General features: G+C 40.0%; 1 protein-coding gene across 1 annotated transcript; it reads right to left on the bottom strand.

The window, feature by feature from the left end:
* On the bottom strand, positions 1 to 23,022 carry LOC140910322 (uncharacterized). The gene is made up of 7 exons (XM_078852410.1): positions 22,981 to 23,022; positions 22,786 to 22,887; positions 11,002 to 11,091; positions 6,549 to 6,726; positions 5,165 to 5,281; positions 3,015 to 3,191; positions 1 to 85 (listed from the first exon to the last, which is right to left on the bottom strand). The coding sequence occupies exons 1-7, from the start codon at positions 23,020 to 23,022 to the stop codon at positions 81 to 83; spliced, it is 711 nt and encodes a 236-aa protein (XP_078708536.1). The 3' UTR covers positions 1 to 80.
* Between the last annotated feature and the right edge of the window lie 257 nt (positions 23,023 to 23,279).

A 23,279-nucleotide genomic window follows, 5' to 3' on the forward strand; every position in this document is an offset into this window, starting at 1 on the left:
AGTGATTTTCTTTCCTGTAAAATAAAATAAAGATCCAGAACATTGCATGCATCTCTCAGCCTTGTAATTAGTCTTCTTAATTACTCTGTAATACAAAAAGATTCACTATTAGATGGGGTCATATCTTAAGCACATTGAAACACAGAAGTTTGAATTATAAGTTTTTCTTATGGTGAATTCAGCTTAATGTAGCTATTCTGAATCAGAGAAATGTAGGACTGGAAGGGACCTTGATAGGTCATCTAATCCAGTCCCCTGCATTGAGGCAGGACTAAGTATTATCTAGACCATCCCTCTGTAACCAGTTCTTAAAAACCTCCAGTGAGGGACATACCACAATGTCCTAGGTAATTTTTTTTCCAGTGCTTAACTACCCTTAAAATTAGGAAGTTTTTCCTAATGTCTAACCTAAATCTCCCTTGTTGCAATTTAAGCCCATTACTTCTTGTCCGGGCCTCCGTAGTTAAGGTGAACAATTTATCCTCTTCTTTATAAGAGCTTTTTATGTTCTTGAAGACTTTTCTCATGTCCCCCCTCAGTCTTCTCTTCTCCAGACTAAACAAACCCAGTTTTTTTTCCCAATCTTTCTTTGTAGGTCATGTTTTTTAGACCTTTGATCATTTTTGTTGCTGTCCTCTGGAGTTTCTCCACTTGTCCACATCTTTCCTGACCTGTGGGGCCCAGAACTGGATACAGTACTCCAGCTGAGGCCTTATCAGTGCTGAGTAGAGCAGAAGAATTACTTCTTGTGTTTTGCTTACAACACTCCTGCTCATAGAATCCAAAATGATGTTTACTTTTTTTGTAACAGTATTACACTGTGGACTCAGATTTAGTTTGTGATACACTATAGCCCTGTCACAGGGCCAGTATCCTGGGGTGGGGCGAGGGCATGATAGCCCCACAGTACAGCCACTAGGGTTGCACCCTGTCTCAGGGTCACGTGGCCCAGTGGCCAGAGTCAGTGGGACTCCCCTTGTCTTCAGGGAAGCACAGCCCAATGGCCAGAGTGAGGAGGGCTCCCATTGTCTGCAGGGAAGCACTGTCCAATGGCCAGAGGCAGTAGAAGGAGGGCGGGGGGGGGGAGAGTTGGTGGGCCACTCCCCAGAACCGGGGGGTGCAGGGCAGCCAGGTAGGGGGACCCAGGCCTTCTCTGCTCCACCAGGTCCCAGCCCAGGACCCTGGTAGTGGCTATAGGTTTTGCCACATAGTCATCAGATTTCAGAGTAACATCTGTGTTAGTCTGTATTCGCAAAAAGAAAAGGAGTACTTGTGGCACCTTAGAGACTAACCAATTTATTTGAGCATAAGCTTTCGTGAGCTACAGCTCACTTCATCAGAGAATCCACCCATAACACACCGACTACTGCAGGGAAACTGGCTGGTCCCTCCCTGGGCTTCCTATCTTGATTCCTGTAGCTGAGTCTGGGTGTCTTCAGGGTCTCAGGGTGCTGCAGATACCTATAATCTCTCTGGGGACTCTATGGGTGCCTGCCTGGGTTGCAGCATCTCCTGCTCCCTTGGTCTGGGCTCCTGGTTGCTCCTCATCTGGAGCCAGAAAGGTGCATCTTCCCTCCTTAGTGGTCAGCCCTGACAGAGCTGTGCAACTCCCTTTTATACTGCAGCAGCAGTTGGAGCATGCCCAGCAGAGGTGAGGGGGCAGGGTTTCTGCTGCTCAGAGTGTTGCCTTAACCCCTTTCTCTCCAGTGTGGGGCCAGTACATCCCATCACAAAGCCCCAGATCCTTTTCTCCTTTCTAGGCAGTCATCTCCCATTTTCTATTTGTGCAGTTGATTAGTTCTTCATAAGTTCAATACTTTGCAGTTGTCCTTCTTGAATTTCATCCTATTTATTTTAGACCATTTCTCCAGTTTCTGATTTTGACATGATTTTGAAGTCTGATCCTGTCCTCCAGAGAACTTGCATCTCCTCCCTGCTTACTATCATCTGCAAACTTTGTAAGCGTTCTCTCTATGCCATTATCTAAATCATTTAGGAAGGTACTGAGTAGAATTGAACCTATGACAGATCCCTGGGGGACCCCACTTGCCCTTCCAACTTGACTATGAATCATTGATAGCTACCATCTGGGAATGGTTTTCCAACCTGTCGTGCATCTACCTTATACTAGGTTCATCTGGGCTATCTTTCCCTGATTTCTTCATGAGATGGTCATGTGAGACAGTTATCATAACAGACATTATTATTAGAACAATGTAGACAAATTTGTAGTACTATATATCATTTTGTAATAAACAGAAACTAGCAACATTGAGAGAATAGGAAACCTTTGTGTTTTAGGATGGCCTTAGAGCATCATTATGGCCCAACTCCTCAATTCCTACTTACATAAATAGCCCTACTGACGTCAGTGGGAATTTGGAACATTTTGGATGGAGGATCACTTGACTAAGAGTTGGAGTAGTCCATATGTATCATAAATGGCAACAGAATTGTAATATTCACATGACTAAGATACCAATGTGTTGTGAAAAAGAAGGCCAAAGGCAGCAAGCTATACATGTAGGTCTGAGGTATAATGGCACTACCTGCAGCGTGTTATTGGTTTTATTTAATATCCTTATTATTATATGTCAGTTAACAAAATAATTAAATGCTTATAGCAGTAAGAACTGGAGGGGAGAATCTTAAAGCAAAAACTATAGTAAGGATCCTATTATCTTTGCCCCCTGATGAGCATAATGATTTTTGGAGGGCAAATTATCTAAGGAGTTCTGTTATTCACATAGCTGAAGTTGCATAACTTAGATTGATCCCCCCTCACAGTGTAGACCAGGCCTATAATAGCTATTCTGCAATGATTATTCCAGAATAAAAGTGTCCTCATGAGGGCTAATTTTGAAGTAATTATTGGAGAATAGCTATTTCAGCAAATTCTGAACTGTAGACAAGCCCTAATTCCATCTTTCAGAAAGAGGAAGAAGTGTTTGGATGGAAGGGAGAAAAAAGTTTAGTTAAGAAATAAACCTCATTGTTTTTTAAAAAATACTTACCTGTCAGCTCAAGGGCTTTTCTCAATTCAAGGTAGGAGTACATCTTATTGTTATCATCATCAAATTCTTCCAATTCCTCTTTCTGAGGTGCATCTTCTCCCAGGACCTTTTCTATCTCAGTTAATGTCAGGTATCCATTTGCATTTTTGTCAGCACCATAGAAAAAGACTTGGAGGTCTATTTGAATCAAAACAGTATGTCAAAATGTGCAATCTTTTACATTTTCACCTAGAATTTACACCAGAATAATCCATTCAAAATCAAGGATGGAGCCTCAAAGGATTCCTAGCCAATCACTCTTTTCAGTTATCATTATGCAATAGATAACCATGTTGCTAAGGTTAGGGTTTTATAGCCACAGTCCAGGCTGTTGATAGGGCACATTTATTTGACCAAAATTCCTTGCAGGGCTCCAGTGGAGCAAATACTATTGCAGCAGCTCTTCTACCCTTGCAGTAGGTGGATTGTGCATTTCTACCCATGTCGAGTGGAGTCCACTGGCTGGTGGTAACTCCATGCATGATGAGTTAAAAGAACCCGAGTAAACACACTAGCCATTTACACCATCCATATGGCTTCTGATCCATCTTTATCATATCCCTCTTTTGTTTCATTCTCCTAATAAATATCCTCTCCATTCTACAAACCAGTCACCAGGTAGTTTACTGAATTAGATAAAAGAACAATCAACAAAAATAAAACAAAGCTGTCAGGTTTTCTCCTGCAAATGACTGATTGCAACTGGTTGATGCAGCCCCCAAAAGAACATAAATGAATCTGTTCTACTTTCTAGTGTCCTTATGAGAGAGGATAAATTACTATATGATGAAATAAAGCCACTTCAGGATCATGTACATTATCTTAATTATAGAATGATGAGTTCTATAGACATATGCATGGTATTAACACATTTTTCCTGTCAACATAAACAGCGAGGTGGTAAAAGGTACAGATGACATTACATTATTTATGTTATTTAAGACTAGAGATGACTGTGGGGAACTACAGCAAATAATAACAAAGCTAGGACTTTGGTCAACAAGATGGCAGGTGATATTCAATATACCACATGGCAAGTACAAGGCAATGTACATTAGAATGGAAAGTTTGAACCACTGATGATTTCCACATTAACTATGACTAGTCAGGAAAAAGACCCTGGCATCACTGTGGACTGCTCAATGGAAATATCTGCTCAGTGCACAGCAGTAATCAAGAACCAAATAAAATCAGTGGTATGAGCTCACTTTGATTTCTCTATTAATCTCTGGCCACCCCCAAATGATACAGCAGAAACAGAATAGGCCCTTAAAAGAACAAATAAAAGGTTTAGAAGCATGGAGGGAATTCTATCTGAGGAAAGATTTTTAAAAATAGTATTTTAGTATTAGAATTGAAGAAATCACATTACACCAGTGTAAAACTGACCTGATATCAGAATCAGGAATATCTAATAAATATAGAAAGGAGATAACAAAGAGTTGACATGATAAAAGAAATCTGAAAATATGAATGGTGTAGGGAAGCAAAAGTGAACTTGCCCATGTTCCCTTTCTCATAATACAAGAACAAAGAAACAACCAAGAAAATTAAAAAGCCACAAATTTAAAATTTAAAAATCTAAAAATAAATAAAATATTTTGCACAACATATAATTGACCTGTGGAATTTATTGGAACTAATATCCTGGATCCAACACAGCTACAACAACATTCTCACAATATACAATATTCTTACACCAGTATGTTAGTCCAGTAAAAGATATGACCTCACCAACATTTTCATTGTTGTTCAAGGTCATTTATACCATCTACAGGAATACTCTAAGCACTGTCTTGCATTGAAACTCATTAACTCATTGAAACTCAAATACATAGATCTTCAAAATAAAATTGCATTGTGCAGAGCTGCTGGGGATGTAACTCACCCAGACACTACCTCCTTATCTGGAATGAAATTCACGCTTGTTGAGGTAGGGCCTACACAAGATCTATGCACCACGTAAATCCTATTTTGAGGTGTTTTTGTGCCTTTTGTCCGGGTGAACTTCAGCCCTGGTGAATACCTTCCAGGTGGGATCCCTGTAGGCTCCTGACATTTTTTCTTTCTGCTTGATTGCAAATAATGTCTTCCAACAACAAGGATCTCACCTGTAAGTTTCTTTATGAAAGGGATGTTTATTTTGTGCTTCTCTTCCACTGTCTCTGGCTCCATGACTTGTGTCTGATGATCCAGAAGAACTGGGTGTGTTGGGTCTTTCACTGGTGCTACAGTGGACATAATAGCAAATTCTTTCATTACATCAAAACTCATGTGAAATTATTACTTATTACTTATTATCACTAATGGCAGAAAGACAACTGTTGCATAATTTATTTTAAATGACATAATTCTGATACTGAAAAACAACTATACCCAGTGTACACTCTCACCAGCTTCTTTTTGTTTTCTGAAGTTATTCAATCATTGTTTAGGGACATTGACCCTACTATGTTCTTTTATTCTTCATCCAACATGGTATGTGGCTATTGCTAATAGCTGTCAGTAAGCATTAAAACAGTAGGGCCAGATTCTCAGCAGATATGAATAATCTTTGATTCAGTGAAGTCCACAGAGCTCTGCCCATTTACAATGGCTGAGGATCTGGCCTGTAATTCATAATAATGACATGCAGATTGATGTGAAACTAATGGCAATTCAGATGATTGGCATGCTGGTCAAAATATGAAACATAGTTTCCATTCAGTGGCTTGTAACTTTCTTGATCAGTATTTTGAAAGATATTAGTAGTAACTATGGATCCAGCTGGCATGTTGGAACAGACCAAGGCGGGTTACTCTTTTCTTTACTGTTTGTGTTGACTACTCATTTATGCTGAAATAAAAGCATAGGGCTCATGAAGAAAAGTTATTGAGTATCTTTATGTCTCTTTCAAGCAATTGTGTGTGTATGTGTGTGGGGTTGTATTTTGTATATTTCTTACTTGGAGGATATTAATTAGCTACTGTATAGCTTCTGCAAGACAAGTCTCCACATTGAATTAGAGGTTTAGGTGAGTAATAGAAGAACAGAAAGGGAAGTAAAGTTAGAATCAGTAAAAGAAAACATCCCTTGACACAATGTATAGTTAACCAGTTAGAGTCACTAACACAAATACTGTGAAATACTTTTAAAGGGCTGAACAACAAACTGTATTTTGTAGCTATGAAGTTAAAATAATGTAATGGGTAATTTAACTTCAAGTTTCAAGTCATAAACCAATTACAATTGGAAATCAAAGAGTTTTTTCTCCCCCATGTACAGCAAAGCAAAATTACACTGGTACGTTCTATAGTGTTGTTGTCTTCCTTCAAAACACCAAGTGCATTCCTCTGTTAAAGATTGTATCAGCATGTACAATAACTCAATACAAGGTTGCCTGAAATTCATCCAATTCCTGTCAATCTGCTTTATCTTTATCTTTCCAAATGTATCTCTATAGTGAGTATAAATAATGGGTTTAAATGTTAGTCTGGACTGAGGTATATGACCCACCATAATTTTGGGAAGATGGAGACAGAGTTGAAAGTGTATCTTCTTCTGTTTCTTTTAAGAGTTCAGATGTGGACACATAAGACTTTGAGTTTCCCATATCTGTGTGGTTCAAGAAGTTTTCAATAAAATAGAAATCATCTTTAAGCTGAGAGATCTGAAGGAACACTGAATCCAATCCCTGTCAAATAAAGGACCGTTAATAGATAGGCCATGTATTATGTCCATGAAATACTTTACCAACTCTAAAACAACATATCATGCAAAGGCTTCTTTTATGCATATGCAAAATTATTTGGACTGTGCCCTGCAAAAGTGAAAAAAAATCAGGAAAACTTTGCCTCTCAGAATTAAATATTATATTTTCCCCAAACTATTCCTTATTATTCCATCAAATACAAATAGAATGTTGTGGTCAAATTTGTAATGTAAGTACATTGATTTCAATAGACTTTCACTAGAGATTAATATTAAAGTGGTGTTGCACTCTACTGTACTTCTTTTACAGTTTGACAATTGCCATTTTTGTTTGGTTTACCTCTTCCTGAATGGGCTTGACTCAGTGTAGACCCCAGGATCATTGCTTGCCCACAGGGTTCTTAGCAAGTTCAAAGAAGTTTAGCAGACACAAAATTTAGTCCCCATTTTCATTCAATAGAATAATTAACCTCTTGCAGTGTTTGAATTCAGGCAGTCGAGCTAGGTTGTAACTACTGAGTGAAAGGTACTGAGACTCTTTCATCAACTACTAGGGCATACTTCTATTTCCTTGTGTAATTCTAACAAGCCTGATGGTGAAACCTGTTTAATAGGATGAAGAAACTCACTGCACTTATAGTAACTTTATTTGGGATTTTTCTGTTGAGCAGTTTTGGAGTGACTATAAAGCAGACCCTACTTCTGCACAAACTATTTAGAAATCAAACCGTAGTGAGTCTAGAGAGCTGGAATCATGGCTCTTTTTATTTTGAAAAATGAATTACCCAAAAGTAGACTTTAAACATCTTTATATCATGAGTTCAATGCTCACAGAAGGTGCTGGGTTAAAGTTCTGGAGACTTTGAGCCCAATTCTCATTTACACTAAGGCCTCTTAAACTGCCTGAGTGATGACCTGAATGCCTTGACTTAATTTATCAACAGAACGAATACAGCATGGCTAACAGAAGTTCCTTACATAGCCAGGCGTATTCCTCAATCCTGACCACCTCTGCAAGTGACAGTCATCATGCCCATTCAGTCCTTAACCTCTTGGTTCAGACTGCCAACAGGGGAGACAACTGTGATGTGGTTCCATTCAGTGAAGTATGGCTAATTTATACCCGCTAATGATCTGTCCCCGTTTGTTTACAGTGGGCATGATGCAACAACTGGACTGAGCCTTTTCCTGCAGACAATATGTTATAGTACTAGTTTATTTGCTGCTTCTGAATGCAAATGATTGAAACATTCACTGTCTTGAATTTGTATTTTGAGCACAACTAATTTCAATGACTAAAGGGCTACAAGTCCCAAGTTCTGAAAAATCTTTAGGGCTTCAGTGACATCTAGTGGTGAAGGTAATTCTTTGCCTTTTCATTAAATTTGCACTGGATTTCATTAAACTGCAAAGGAGAACATCTTCCAAATCCTTTTGTTTGATTGGAAATTAAGTACAATCAGGCACAGGCTCCAAGTGAGCTGGTTGTCAGGCCCATGTGGGTCTATTTAATCGATTGTTTTTGTGGCAAGAAACTCCCCCTCTCCATATGTTTTATGTAAACTTAACAACATAAGGGAACAGAATCTGAGCCAACAAATTCACTCACGTACCTCATCCGCAGAACAAGCTAATTCTGCAAAGCTCGGTCTGCTTATGATAAATACTCTGGGAACCAGCTGTGACTATTCTTCTTCACCTTCTGTCCTTTTCCTACTCCCTTCCCAACTCCAATGAAAACATAAACTACAATCCATGGAACTAACAGAGTTGTGTTAATTCTCTACCGTACTCATTGGCTTTATGTTGTATCCACATCCCCTGGATTTCATCTGTGTGTCTAGACATTCTAATCCCTTCAGGGCAAGGATTGTGTATTTTCTGTGCATATACAGCACTGATCTGCTCCACGTTGTATTTAGCTAAAACACTCTAAGGTCTGGTCTACACTACCGAGGTATATCGATATAACTACATCGATGAGTGACCCAGTTATACCAACCTAAACCCACCTGTAGAAAGCGCTATGTCAGCGGAAGAGCTTTTTCTACTCTTTGCTCCATGTGTTGGCAGTGTGTGGCCTCACCAGGAGTGCTTGTATTGATTGTATTATCAGTGTGGGGCCCTGTGGGATAGCTCCCGAAAGCCAGTAACAGTCAACATAACAGTATCTACGCTGACACTGCGTCAGCATAATGACATCAGCCTTGACTCTGCACTGCTCGTGGGGGTGGAGTCATTAAGTCGGTGCAGTGGAGCAGGTGCAAAATTTAAGTGTAGACATTTCCATAGTAAGGTCGCTGTAAGCTGCCTTTCGTCGACCTAACTCCATAGTGTAGACCAGACCTTAGGAATTACTAATCTGAAATTAATCCCTTCTGATACCTCCATCAGCCAGGCCAGGCTGCCCAAGTCATTGCTATTCATTGCACTGCTGCGTACTCTGACTCTTCTGACAGTAGGACAGAGTACTCAGCAAGAGCTTTAAGCAACTTTAACTTTACTATCATTTTCTGCTTAGCACATGCTCTTTGTCCAGGGGAACATGTTGCTATGTTCTAGGGAAACAGCTCCTTTTCTATGTATACCATCACTCATGTGGACATTTTACAGAAAGTACCATAGCTGGAACATGGGGGGGGGGGGGGGGGGGAGAGGGAGGGAGGGGGCTACTGCCTGTTTAGCCACTGTCCCTCTTGATGAAATTTCCCTATAGGTTTGTCTTCCTTTCATAATGTGAAGTACTGGGAACAGGGAACTGTGTGTGTGTGTGAGCAATTTCCCTACCCAAAATAAATCGCCACCTGAATATCCAGTATTTATTTCTATATCCTCTGCCTCTGTCATGAGTATCCATTCACAATATCCACATTTCCTTCTCTTGGCATCCAAAATGTGAAACACTATGGTGCTGCGGTATATTGGAAAAACAAGCCCCCATCCTAGGCAGAACACAAGGGCTACAATTTCAGCCCAGAGATTCAGCTGCTCTACTTGAATTGGGCTTTTGTGCTTTATGACATCCACAGAAGCATTTCACTGAATTGCTGCCTTGTGTTCAGTCACAGACAGTGCTCAGTATTACCCTGCATTTTACATAAAAGCATCTTTGAACATATCCCCAGTGTATTCTAAGAAAAGACTGGCTGGGACTGGATAGAGAGCAATGGTATTTTCTTTTCCTGGGTTCAGAATCCATGCCATTTCATTTGAAAGTTTTCATGCAAGTAGTCACACTCTTTTGCTAGGTCAAAATCATGCATATCCAAACCTATACTGCTAATAGTCCAGGCCCCTGAAGCTTGAGGGTACATCTGTACTGCAAGGGGGGAAAAAAAAAGAAAAAGAAAACAACGAGTGGCCTTGAAACGTAGACCCTGGGTCACATGCCTTTGGTTTGCAGGGCTTTCAGTATGGGGCTAAAAATAGCATTTCCGCTTGGTCTATAGCTGAGGCTCTCTCCTTCACTGGGTTTAAGAGCCAGGGCTCCAGCCAGAGCCGGAATGTCTACTACTGTTTTTAGTCCCATAGCAAGAGCCCTGCAAGCCCAAGTCATTTGACCCAGGCTCTGACTCAATGCCACAGGGTTTGTTTTGTTCTTTTTTTTTTTCCTTCAGTGTAGACATATCCTCACGTTTCAGTGTCCTAGGCTATTAGTAGTACAGTTTTGGGTTCTTTCTTAAGGAAATGTTGACCAGAAATACATACAGATTCAATTAAAGTTATAATTCCTCATCCATAGACAAAAAACATATAACCGCTAAAATATATCTAAGCATTATTATTAATGAATATTTATGTTCTGGTAACACCCCAGGGTCCAAATCTTACTTTCCTCACTATAACTGGAGTGGTATTAATGGGTCACTTCAGCTTGAATGGTCCCTTAGAATATGTATTAACTACTTATGCTAAACAATCTGTTCCACCTTGTACTTAGCTGTGACACTCTGATTAAGTTTCCCAGACCTGAAGAAGAACTCTGCATAAGCTCAAAAGTTTGTCTCTCTCACCAACAGAAGTTGGTCCAATAAAAGATATTACCTCCCCCACCTCCTTCTCTCTAATATCCTGGAACATGGCTACAACAACACTGCATACATAAATATTTGATGACAGTTGCTGTGTTGAGACTTTCGTATATATTCCTGCCCCACACTCCACTCCTAAATAGCAATGTTACAAATAAATCATTGGGTAGAGGAAGTTATTGTCTGCTGCAAATGATATTTTATTTCTGAAAAATTAACAAACTAACCTCTTCAAGGCGGTTTTGAAGGCTGTTCAAAGCCTCAGTGGCATAGTTAAATTGTTTTTCCATAACATTCATCTTAGACTCAGAAAGATTCTGCAAGAGTTAAAGAAAAAAAACCTTTAAGCAATATTTTAAAAGTTACAGGTAAGGAAAAATCCATTGGATTAAGCATTCCCAATCATTCAGAAAGTTCTTGTAAAGGTTATATATATCTCTGAGGTATTCTTGTAAGGTGCAGCTTCTTTATATCACAAGAAAAGCAACTGTAATAGCATTGGAACAATACTGACATCTAATGGGCAGCCAAATTAAATTTTTAGAGGTACATTCCAAGTTTGCTTCTTCTTTAAAGATGACATGCTGAATAAAATTGTATGGGTGAAACAAGGGCTCCATTGAAATCAATGGAAGTTTTGCCATTGACTTCACTGGGACCAAGATTTCACCCAATTCGCAGTGTTTAGATCCAGAGTAGAATTAAGCTAGAGGTCTGAGGTTCAGCTCTGGACTTGAATTACCAAAATCCGTGAGACCTTCGTGTGAGTTTTTAACCAAAAATGGAGGAAGTCTCATGAGATCAGTCATTCTTTTGAGATTTCAGACACATTCAAGCCAGCACTATACAAGTAGCCAGTTCAGGTGTTGGATCCAACCTGGGTTAGGTTTGAATCAGGGGAGTTGAATTCTGAATTCCACACAATTCAAATGGATTTTTTATTCAAAGTTCTTATTTTGGTTCATCTGTAACAGTAACCACCTGGAAAGTCATATTACAATGAACTGTGCAATTGAGACACAATTTTGCAGCAATTCACATCACAGACAGGATCTCCCAGTACAATTGTCTCTGCATTTTTGGTGGTAAATGCAGTTATACTATAATTGTTCTCTATATCAGATGTTTGTTAGTACAATGGGGTTGTGATGGGGTGTGCATACTCCTCACCAGGCCGGAAGGGGTTAACCCCACAGTATCGGTGGAGGAAGTTCCGCCCCTCAGACCATAATGGGCATGCTCCAAGTGCTATGCTTGTATGAAAGGGAGCAGCCCTGCTCAGTCAGGGCTGACCGTTGGAGAGAAAGGACCTTTGGTGGAGGGTCCAGATAAGGAGCTGTCACAGCCCTTGCCTGTGGGAGCCAGAGATCCCGAGTTCCAGACTGGAGGTCTGTGGCCAAAGGAGTCCCAGGGAATTACCTGCACTGAGGAGCACAGAGACCCTGATGCCCCATGGACTCCAGCTTCAGGAAGTGCAGTAGGAAGTGACCCAGGGAGGGTGAGCAAGTGGTATCTCCCACCAGTGTGAGGTCAGTGCGTTTCAGTGGGATTCCCCACTGACTCAGTGGATGACCACTGTCAGGGCCCTGGGTTGGGACCTGGTGGAGTTGGGTGGTACTGGGAGCTTTACCTGGGCCACCACCCCAAGTGGTGGCCCCTTGGGTATTGGACACTAGGCCACACTGCCTTATATGTGAGGGCTGCTATATTGACTCTGGCCACTGGGCTATGCTGCCCTGAACTCAGAGGCTGTAGTATTGACTCTGGTCACTAGCTATGCTGCCCTGAACTCAAGGGTCCCCATGTTGACTCCGGCCATTAGTCTATGGAGACCAGAACCCAAGGGCCTCTGCTTTGACTCTGACCCTTGAACTTCATCATGGTGAGGCCCAAGACAGTCTGGTAGACAGTATACCCACTGTCCACCCCAACACAAGATGGGGTGTGCATATGTAATGCTGACAGACCCTTGTCATCGGTGAGTGGGATCGTACCTGGTGCCTTTGGAGCTTAGTGCATGAGCCTCTACCGCATGAGCTAAAAGCCAACTGGCTGTTAGCTAAGGCCGTAGAGCAGACTCATTTTATCTCTCTCTCTCTAAGTGGTCTTGGTGCCACTAGATGGGACAGACCACCACACCCAGAAGGTGTATGGGTTACATATACACCGCCACAGGGGTATTTACAAAAACTAGAAAAATACGACATTATTTAAATTAGAGTCATGGTCTCAAATAAACCGAAACACCCCCAATTATAGCATAATAGCATTAACATATAGATAAATAAATACATATATCATATAAGATTAGATATTAAGAAAAACTTTCTAACTAGAAGGATAGTTAAGCACTGGAATATCAATGGAGGTTGTGGACTCCCTCTCACTGGAGGTTTTTAAGAACAGGGTTCATAAACACCCATCAGGGATAGTCTAGAAGTTTTTCATCATGCATCAGCACAGGGCACTGGACTAGATGACCTCTTAAGTTCCCTTCCAGCCCTACATTTCTATAATTCTGAGATTGTATAATGGCGTCCACACAGGGTGAAAACAAAGACAACCTGATGGAAAGGCAAGCCTGAGCAAAGGCAAAAGGTGTGAGAGTAGGAGAATTTACCATTCCAATCAATGTGATCAGAGAATAGAACAAATAGAAAACAATGTTTCCTGAGCATGCTCCATTACCCGGATTACACTCGGGGGGGAAAATATCAAGGTTAGAAAAGACAAAGGACCTGATTCTCCGCTCATATAATTCTATTTACTTCAGGGGAGTTATTTCTGAATACACTGGTGTGAGATGAGACTTAGGGGTAAAATCCTGGCCCCATTGAAGTCAATGGGAATTCCCTGCTGAGTCTGTTAGTTACAGATTCTTAAATTATTATTGTAACTTTGGGTTAGCAATTTTCAGCTCTCTGTGGTGTCATGGTACAGGATAAGGCAATGATCACATTGCTCCTTTGAGCGGCCGGGGGGTGGGGTGGGTGGGAATTTGTCTGGGTGGCTGAATGGAGAGAACAGTGCTTTATGGCTGGGGGGAGAGTTTAAAAGGGATAGCCCATGCAGTGAAGACCCCTTTCGCATGGAGCAAGCTGAGGTAGCATCTACCTTCCCTCCCCTTTAGGTGGTGAAATACCAGGTTTAGTCTAGACCTGTTGTGGGCATTGCGCTCACCACCCCTTTTAGGGGGGCTGGGAAGGAATTTTTCCCTTACCACCAGATTGGTCTAGGTGGAGTTGGGGTTTATTCCCCCTCCCCACAGTGGGTTTAGAGAGGGCTTTGTTGACATGTGGCATAAAGGGAGTTAGGCGGTATGTCACAACTCATTATGTAAGTGTGGGGCAGATGTCAAGTGTGGGTATCCCACAGGAAAGGGATACAGTGACCAGATAAATGGCTTGGTAAAGAACTTAAAAAGGAGGTGTTGGTTAAAGGAATGGAACCCGGGGGGAGGGAGATTTGGGGTTCCTATGACTGGTATGGCAGGCAATCAACTCATCTATCTTATAGCCCACCTTAGCCCTCCTACGAGTGGGGGTGGATGGGTCCCAGCAATGGATTGGCTAGGGGTCCTGGATGGAAAAAGAGGAGGAGCTGCTAGAAGCGTCCTGAGAAGTTATTGAATGAACATGGGGTTACTGCACTGTAGACTTTTATCTGCCAGGTAGTCCCAGACATCTAATAATAAAGTTGTGGCCTGATTAAAACCTTACCAAATGTCTCCCGTCCTCCTTTCATGTAGCCGGACAATGACAGGGTACAAGGTAAACCACAATTTACATTTACAAAATCAATAATAAATTTTGCACTGTCAGTGTGGAATTTAAATATCTTCCAAGCTGGAAAAGGGTTTAACATTATACTGCAAAAATGTTTGTCAAATTCTTCAAGCATACATTCCTAAACAATACAGACCTGTGAGTTTAGAGAATGCATCAGAGAATCATCTCTTCCCTCCATATTGAGGAACTGGCCTGTGAAATTAAGCATGTGGTTTTGCAGCTGCGTTATTCTGCCTTTCATTTCTTGGAACTCCATTGCTGTAGACATATTCAATTTACGAACACACTCAAGTAGATAAGAAGTCTCCTGTGACCAAAAAAAGGGGGAGGAGGAAAGAAGGAGGTTAAATGAAAGAATATGGAATTCTATCATTAATTTAGGAAATCCTTTGAGAAATACAGATGTTACCCAATTGCCCTATGAAGCATTGGATCCACTTTATCTTCTTGGTTGCTAAATATCAGAGATATTCTCTTCTCAAGCACAAGATGGAAATTGTTATTCAGCATTTGAATCCAACAGCTAAGTATCTCACTTCATATAATCCTGCTCTTGCTGTACAAGAAATGCTTACACCATTTTCTCACGTTCTCATGGCAGTTTTGTACTTTAAGGCTCAGTTCTTGGTTCATTGTGTATCACGGTATCTTTTTGCCGAATCTTGTATTTTTATATTATCTAAAAATTAACAACATTTTCTAAACAGAAAAATAAATAGGAATTTCACTTCATTTCATGCTGAAAATGATAGAATGATTGGAGATGAGCCATTTAAACTAAGCATTGCCTCAGTACAACACCAGTCTGCAGCAAAATGGCATTGTGTGAACTCAGGCACTCTTTATGGCCCAAAGTTTCGTTCCCTCTTGTACCTTCCACTCAAGGGCCAGATACAATCACAGTCTCCGCATAACCCCTAGCATATTGTGGATGCAAATCACAGAGTATCATGGCCCAGTCCCCATCTGTACCATCCCATTCAAACTGGACAGACATGCTAGTACAAGCATGCTATGCCTTTCAATGGAATGCTGGAGAATATGCACTTCCTCTGTATGCTGGGATGTTGAGGGAGGAATTTTGCCTTCTCATGCATAGTCATTCCTACAGCTCCCTCTCAGGTGGTCATTCTCTTCACAGCCCCATACTCAAGACAGTGCTGATTCCTTAGACTGCACTGTGTTGCTCAGTCACTAATAAAGCATAGCACAACTGGAGAACTCCTTTCCCCCCTTTTATAAATGTTTCAATTATTTTTGTTTATTATTATTACTACCTATACTGTAGTAATGTCTAAGCACCCCAAACAGGTATTGGAACCCCATTTTACTACCAGCTGTACACACAAATAACACAAAAATAGTTCCTGCCCCCGAGAGCTCACCATCTATGATTTAGACAGTAAACAAGATATGAATCAAGAGATAAATGGTATGGTTGATGGAGGGCAGTGTAACAGTCAAGATGGGAAGAAAAAGTGCATTTGCAAAAGTTAGATATTCACTGTGCTTAGCAGTCAGTCAAGTATATTAAACTAATGCAACTTTGGTATCTTCTGTGGCTTTGGTATTTGTAGACGTTCACAGCCACCAACCAGCTGGAATTGGACAGGGGCTAAACTGTGCCCTGGGGTACACCACAATGGGTGCAAGATGAGAGCTCCTTGTGCAGTCCCCAAAGATCATCAGGGCACAATCTGTTCCAATGAGAAATATTTCATACTCTATGTACTTTCAGACTGTTGAGATGAAATAGGAATATTTAGAGGATCTACCTATGTGACACTGGTTTGAGTGCACCCTCTGTGGATTTAGTCAAATTAATTCCAGCGGTCAAAACCTTTTCAGAAATATTTTGTTGTATTCCTGATTAAAACAAATCTAGCATATTCCCTGACATGTTCACTTCTCAGTTCCATTAGTAATTTACATCATGCTCCTTTCTGAAGAAGTCATCAGGAAGACTGCTGATAATAACAGGCTATAAATGGCAAACAGATATCTTAATTCTCAAGAAATGGGACACATTGGCATTCACATCAGATACAATCAAGAGGGAATGCAAAAGTTCCAACATAATAAGATGTTTTCAGTAATATCATCATTTACAAGGTGTACTTTCATGTCTACAAGATGAACCAAATAGATTACAAAGAAATTGTTCATTTACTCTGGATAGATAGCACTTTCTAGAATAAAATGTCATCAGATAGATTTCATTTTTACATAGATGCCACCTTGTAGAGAAAAACTCCAAGCTGGATGAATCCATACTTCTCTACCTGAAGGTCTTGACAGGTCTTTCAAGATGACAGAAATCTCATGTGTTGTAGCTAGTTTATCTGTACCTTTAACACTCATCACCTCATACAAATGTTTGAAAAGTATCTCCCTGGCATACAATGTCTCAACGTTCATTTGGTTTGGGCTTGTTATTAGTGGAGGTGGGCTCAAATGGAATGGTGGAAACACACACAAATCCTGGGAAAGTTTAGACTCAGATCCCAGTCCAGATCCATACTCTGCCACTGAGGCTTATAGCCAGTTCTTACCATGAAAGAAGTTGTGGTGTTCCCCTTTAAATCCATCATAAGTATGTAATCTTACTGGTTGATTCAGTCCGTAGTGCAAAAAGCTCTCCCAAAATTTAAAGCCTCAGGTTGTACCTTTGGCAGCAAAATAGATTTGCACCAGATCTTGGGTATCTGCATCTGAATATGCTACCCTAAAGACAGTAGAGAAGATGGCACCATTTTGACACTCAGTCCTAAAAGGTGCTGAGCCCCATTTCAACAAACATTTAAGCAAGTGCTTAACTTTGAACATGTGAGTTGCTACATTGTCTTTACTGGGAACACTCACACACTTAAACACAAGCTTACACCTTTTTCTGGCCTGGGCCAGAATGCTGAGCGCTTGTAGGATCAAGCCCTAAGTCAATAAGATTTTAGCATTGTATTTATCAAAGTGTATATGGCAGGTACTGCAATGATAATTTCCCATTGTCATGGATGAGATCCGTAGGGGCTTTTGGCACTAATGTACTAAATGGGGCATTGCTATGTAGTATGGGCCTCAGAGAAATATCTGTAAGATGGCACTTACTAGATATTTTCTCTTTTGAAAAGCAACAAAATTAACTGAAACAATTTATTTCTTTTCAGTATTACAGTATAACTTTGTAGGTATCCCAAGTTGCCAGCGTGGACCCCATGAAAATGTGGGGGAAAGCATTAAAGTGAATGGAAATGTGAATTGAACCAATGGGTTTGTTAGATGTCTTGGGGAAAACACCCATCTGCTTGAAAAGAATAACGAGGATTAGACCCAAATGCACAAAAGCAAAGCTCAGCTAGGGCTGCCAATGTCCATTATGTAGGTTCTTGAACCTTCCTCTGAAGCTTCTAGTACTGGCCACTGTCAGAGACTGGGTTCCAGACTAGAGATTTTCAATAGAAACTTTTTTTTGGTGAAAAATGTGCCACCAAAACAGTTTGTGAATTCATGTTTATTTTGCTTTATTGTTTCAGTCAAAACCCCCCAAACTCTAAAATAAAAATTAAAAAAAAAATTGTCAGTACGTCAATAGTTCTGCAATGAAATGTTTAAACTTTCTGATTCAGAACTACGTTTTGTTTTGAAATTTCCTTTAATTTTTTTTATTAAAATGTTAAAAATTATCAGAAATGAAATGAAATTTCAAAGTTATGTTTCAGTCTGAACTAATTGTTTCATTTGACCCCAAACAACAAACAAACAAACTATGTTCAGCTCCTAGATCTGCCACTATCTTCTTTTGTGATCTTATATAAGCCACTTATTCTCCTTCTCTCTGCATTCATCTGTAAAAATGGAGACAATACTACTTCTGATATAGATAACAGAACCCACATGGCAGTTCTGGAGAGAACATACTGGGTAGTGCCAGATGTACTTTCTATCAGACATCAGTTTCCTCATATCTGAAATGACAGTTCCAAGAATGGTGACAAGAAGATGACACTGCCTGCCTGTTATTACACTGAGCCTGCCACTACTCAACATGCCAAGAAAATGAAAAATGCTAAGTGAGGTGACAGCAGAACAAGGGCTACAATCTTCCTACTGTTTTCACTTTGTAGTATATTTACTTGTCAAGAGCCCCACAGATGGTATAAAGGAACTGTGTTGAATTCGTCTTCCATAATAAACTGGGGATATGTAAGGAATACTATTCTAATTGCAAAAATCACTGCAGATGGCAAATGCCTAATGTCTGCAGAGGTGCGCTGAACTACTCTATGAATACCAAACACTCACAATATTATCAGTGCTCCTGCAATGAATGCCTAATGACAGCTTACAGAAAATAAATATTCTTCTACCTACTAACATTTTGTGCTCATTAGCCAAAGACTTCCATCTGCGTTAGTTAAGGACACTGACAAACATCTGAACTAATTCCTTAATGCCTTTCCTCCTGAAAATAGCAAAATGGAACATATGTTTCTAAATGTAGATTTTTGACATCTTGTGTGTTTTTTAGATAACTGGGAACAGTGTGGCTCTCTATGAAATTAGAAGATGTAGAATGCTATCACACTTGAATGGAACTAGACTTAACTAAAACGATGATGAATAAATATAATTCAAGCAGAAAAAGGCGTACACTCTCAATTGCTACCTAAATTGTTTTGAGTCCGGAAAAAATTATAATCTTCTCTTAAAAAAAGAGTTAATGTGAAAATAGGGGAAAGTAACATAAATGGAAATGGGTGTTTTGTTGCAATGGATGGCCAGCTTGATATTTCAGCAAATAATTGTTTGCAGAGAAATAAGTATCCACTGTTTGCTAGTGTGACAAATGTTTACATTACAAATTCCTGCAATATGTGTCTACCCTTCATTGCCCCCTACAGCCACCTGCTGCAGGAAGTAAAATAATCAACTATTAAGAATTCAGAGAAGGGTGCTCTCTGTGATGGTCTTAAGATTTCAGATTCAAGGGAAAATATATAAAGTGGCAGCACTAAAAGTTGTGCATTTATCACCAGATATAGTTAAGTTTCACATAATAATTCCCATTCTAAGTATAGGCAATATTGTAAATATCATGGGAAAGGTAAATATTTCAGGGAAAACACACTTTAAAAATCATGTTCATTGTATAGGGACTGCACCTGTTTCCACTGATTTCATCTTGAGCAGAATGAATCCCACACGGTACTTCAGGAGGAGGAACAGTGATATCTGTGTTAAATCTGCATGGCACTTTCCATTCTAAAAACTCTTGAAGCACTCTAAAGACTCCATGTTTTATGTGGGACTTCAAAATCAGGCAGGGGGATAAACCTGGGCAAGGGAGGTACTTTTTGCGAGTCTCATGTAAATCTATTCAGATTTTGCCAAGTCAAAAGCTGTCAACAATCACAATTTCCTCTCTCAAGTTTGCATAGCACAGCTTGCTTTTAGTACAGCACATACACCCCCTGGTGTCTTGCTTCAAAATTTCATACAGCACAGATTCCAGACAGAACATAGACAAAATGGAGGGAAAAAGGAGGGAAATGCTTATCTCCTCCCTGCTGAATTTCCCTCATTAGACTGTCTTTTGGCTTAGTGGAAATGCCCTGTGCTGGGAGGCAGGAGATAGTGAATTCTAGACTCCTATCTTCTATTTAGAATGAGGATTCATGCTCCACTGAGAGATTACATAAACTGGGACTAGACCCCACATCAACCCTCATGATTAGCCTGTCTTGTCTCTGAGAGTGGCCAGTACCAGCTGCTTTAGAAGAATATTCTGGAATCCTTCCATCAGCATTTCTAGGATAATCTACCCACAGGGAAATTTTCTTCTTCATTACTTACACTTTGGTTTATGCTCCGAAGCAAGAGGGTTTTATAACATTTGCAATTTTTTTTGGTTAATCCTGAGTCTTGTAATACTATAAGTTCTTGTTATCCATATACATGTCCATTCCTTTCTTGAACCCTGCTAAGCCTTTGGCTTCAATGGTATCTTATGCCAATGAATTCCACATATGCAAAAAAGCTTTTCCTTTTATTGGTTTTACATTTTCTCCCTTTCAGTTTAATTGAATCTATACTTGTTCTAGTATTATGAGAAAGTGAATAGAAGTTCCCTACCTAACTACTTTATACTATTCATTTGTATCATATCCCTTCCTACCTACTTCCTCCATAGAGTTAACAGTTCATCTTTTCATTCTCTTCTTATATGCAAGTTTTTCCATACCACTAAATCATTCTTGTCCCTCATCTTTGAACTGCTTCCATTTTTTTGGTGTCATTCACATACATAAGAGGTAAGTATTATAAGTACATCATATATAAGAGCTAGGTATTATTGTAATTAATATTATTATTAATAATAATTAAGTTTATTTACTTCATTAATTTTATATAACACATTCAAATGTTATGATAAGGAGAGCATATGACCTTGTTTTCTGAATTAGTCTGTGTACTTAAAGGTTAGAGGTTACAATAAAGAAGAAAGCTTTTAACTCAACAATGAATATGCAGTGCTGAACAGACTTAGATGTATTGCTGATAATGTACTTGTTACCATCCATTTGAAACAAATTGTCAAACTTGCTCTGATGGCTCAGAAAACAACCTTGTGTATTCCCTTTCCAAAAGAATTCACACATGCAAAGTTTTGTTCATAAAAAAATGTAGCTAGAGAGTTTTGTGACTATTCCTTCAAATATGTGTTCACATAACTTTCTCTTGGAAGCTTTTGCACTACCATCTAGAAAACTAGGAGTCATCTAAGTTAGGAAGTAGAAATAATAGTATGTGACTAAAGTGACCAATCACACAGCACAAATAATGAATATGCAAACTAAAAGTCAGGGAAAGACGTTTGTGAACAATCTGTAAGGCTGTCAGAGCAGTAAATTAGTGGCTACAGTAAGGAACTTTCCCTCTAGAGTAAAGGGGAACAAGAGAAAACTGTAACTCACTGAGTCACAATTTCTTCTCAGGGCTGCTCCTGCCCCTTTTATAAGGCTAGAAATTAGGTTTCAAACTAGCCCTGAATGTGTTAATCTGTTTTCAAGAAAGAGCACTCCTGTTTCTTGGGGTCTGTGGATCCTGAAGCCCACTTTGAGGAATAATTATTAAACCAGTCATTGAATAATTCAGAGTAACAAAGAAATTCATAAAAATCCAAGTCTGTTTGCAGATAATTTACAAACAGAAAAAGGACTAAATAAGTTAAATAAATTATTTACTGCAAATTATTCACCCAGCTCCAGCCCTAAAGAGCTGTGAGCTGGGGAGAGACCTGATCTTTGTTACATAAGGTACACATACAGGCTGGCAACCCAAAGGCATCTTTCATTTTATATAAACAAAGCAGTAATCCAATAGCCAAAGAAGGTCACCAGTCTGCTGCCAGAGCCTATTTGTGCCTTGGCAGCAGTAACAAAGCACATCCAAACAAATGGAACATCATCGGGACATCATGTACCAGGGATGTTGCTATAATAGCATCCTACACTCACTGGCCCCAATTCTGAAGCCTGGTCGAGTTGCACTTGACTCAGAATTGTAGGGAGAAGGCAACTAAAGTGTTGTATACTTTATCTGTAGTGCCCTGATCTGATCCTAGGGCCATCTTGGGGGGCCAATTTGGTCCCCTACACATCTTGAGCTGGCTCAAAGTTACACTGGTTAACCATGGCTCCCAAGGAGCAGCACCCTGGCTTGAACTGTCAATAAGGTATGGGGCTAAGAGAACAGGCTACACCACGTGTAGTTTTCCTCATGCCAGGAGACCCCACAGTTAGCCTTTTAGGCCAGTTTTATGGTCCATTATCCTGTTGGAATGGCATTGAAGGCCTGGAGTGAGGTCCAGGACCTGGCTCACTCAGCATAGGTATAAATGACTCTAGGGTACAAGGCAGAGAAGAATCAGTTCCCAGGTGAGGCTTATTTTCCTACACTCTGCACTTTGTATGATGTATTTTTTAATTTTTCTAAATGTAACCAGACATCTCATTAATACCATTAATGTGAAGCTATTGGCCAGCACTTTTTAATCAAGGTCCTTGCTCTGAGAATAAATGATGGGCAAATAATAGGCCGTGTAACGATTGAGAAGCCAGAGATCCTGCAGGAGCTATGTGCCTGTTTAGGATTAACCTACATCATTCACTTTGTTGAAATCCCAATTCCCCTAATGAAGGAATCAGTATGGATGCCAAGAAATACCTGGATTTCTTCCTCAGAGCTATTTTCACTGTTTTGCTGAGCCAGCATTAATTTCATTTCTTCAGGTTTTTGGGAAACAATCATCTCTATGGATTTCATACCCTAAAAACATGAAGGAAAAAAAAATCAGCAACATTGCTCATAACTATGGAAATTTCTTGATATAATTTCCAGTCAGTTCAGCTACTCCATCACCAGTTCACTACAATCAACAAACACTGACTGTGAGACTGTCATTCGCCCTTAGGCAGTTATGCTGGAATATGAAGACATGTGCCCCAAACTCTGCCCTAGTGCACAGCCTGCCTGGATCAGTTCTCTGAAAACAGAGGAAAGAGAAAGCTCCACAGGGTTTCTGATCTCCCCATGGCCTTGGATCTATTCTCCTCCCCTAAGATACTGGTCAGAAAAGCAGAAAATGAATGGCTGCAGTATGGAACTTTCTCTCTGGAGCAAGGGGAAACAAGAGAAACAACTGTAACTCCCTGATTTAT

The sequence above is a fragment of the Lepidochelys kempii genome, chromosome 4 (genome assembly GCF_965140285.1).
Source record: "Lepidochelys kempii isolate rLepKem1 chromosome 4, rLepKem1.hap1, whole genome shotgun sequence".
NCBI lineage: Eukaryota > Metazoa > Chordata > Testudines > Cheloniidae > Lepidochelys > Lepidochelys kempii.

Excerpts from the sequence above, each read along its gene's own strand:
- LOC140910322 (XM_078852410.1), bottom strand. The coding sequence starts at position 23,022 with ATGACAGTCTCACAGTCAGTGTTTGTTGATTGTAGTGAACTG. Across the intron at positions 5,282-6,548 it reads TCCATCTTCCCAAAATTATG|CACCAGTGAAAGACCCAACA; the intron begins GTGGGTCATATA and ends TGTCCACTGTAG. Across the intron at positions 3,192-5,164 it reads TTTCATAAAGAAACTTACAG|ACCTCCAAGTCTTTTTCTAT; the intron begins GTGAGATCCTTG and ends TGATTCAAATAG.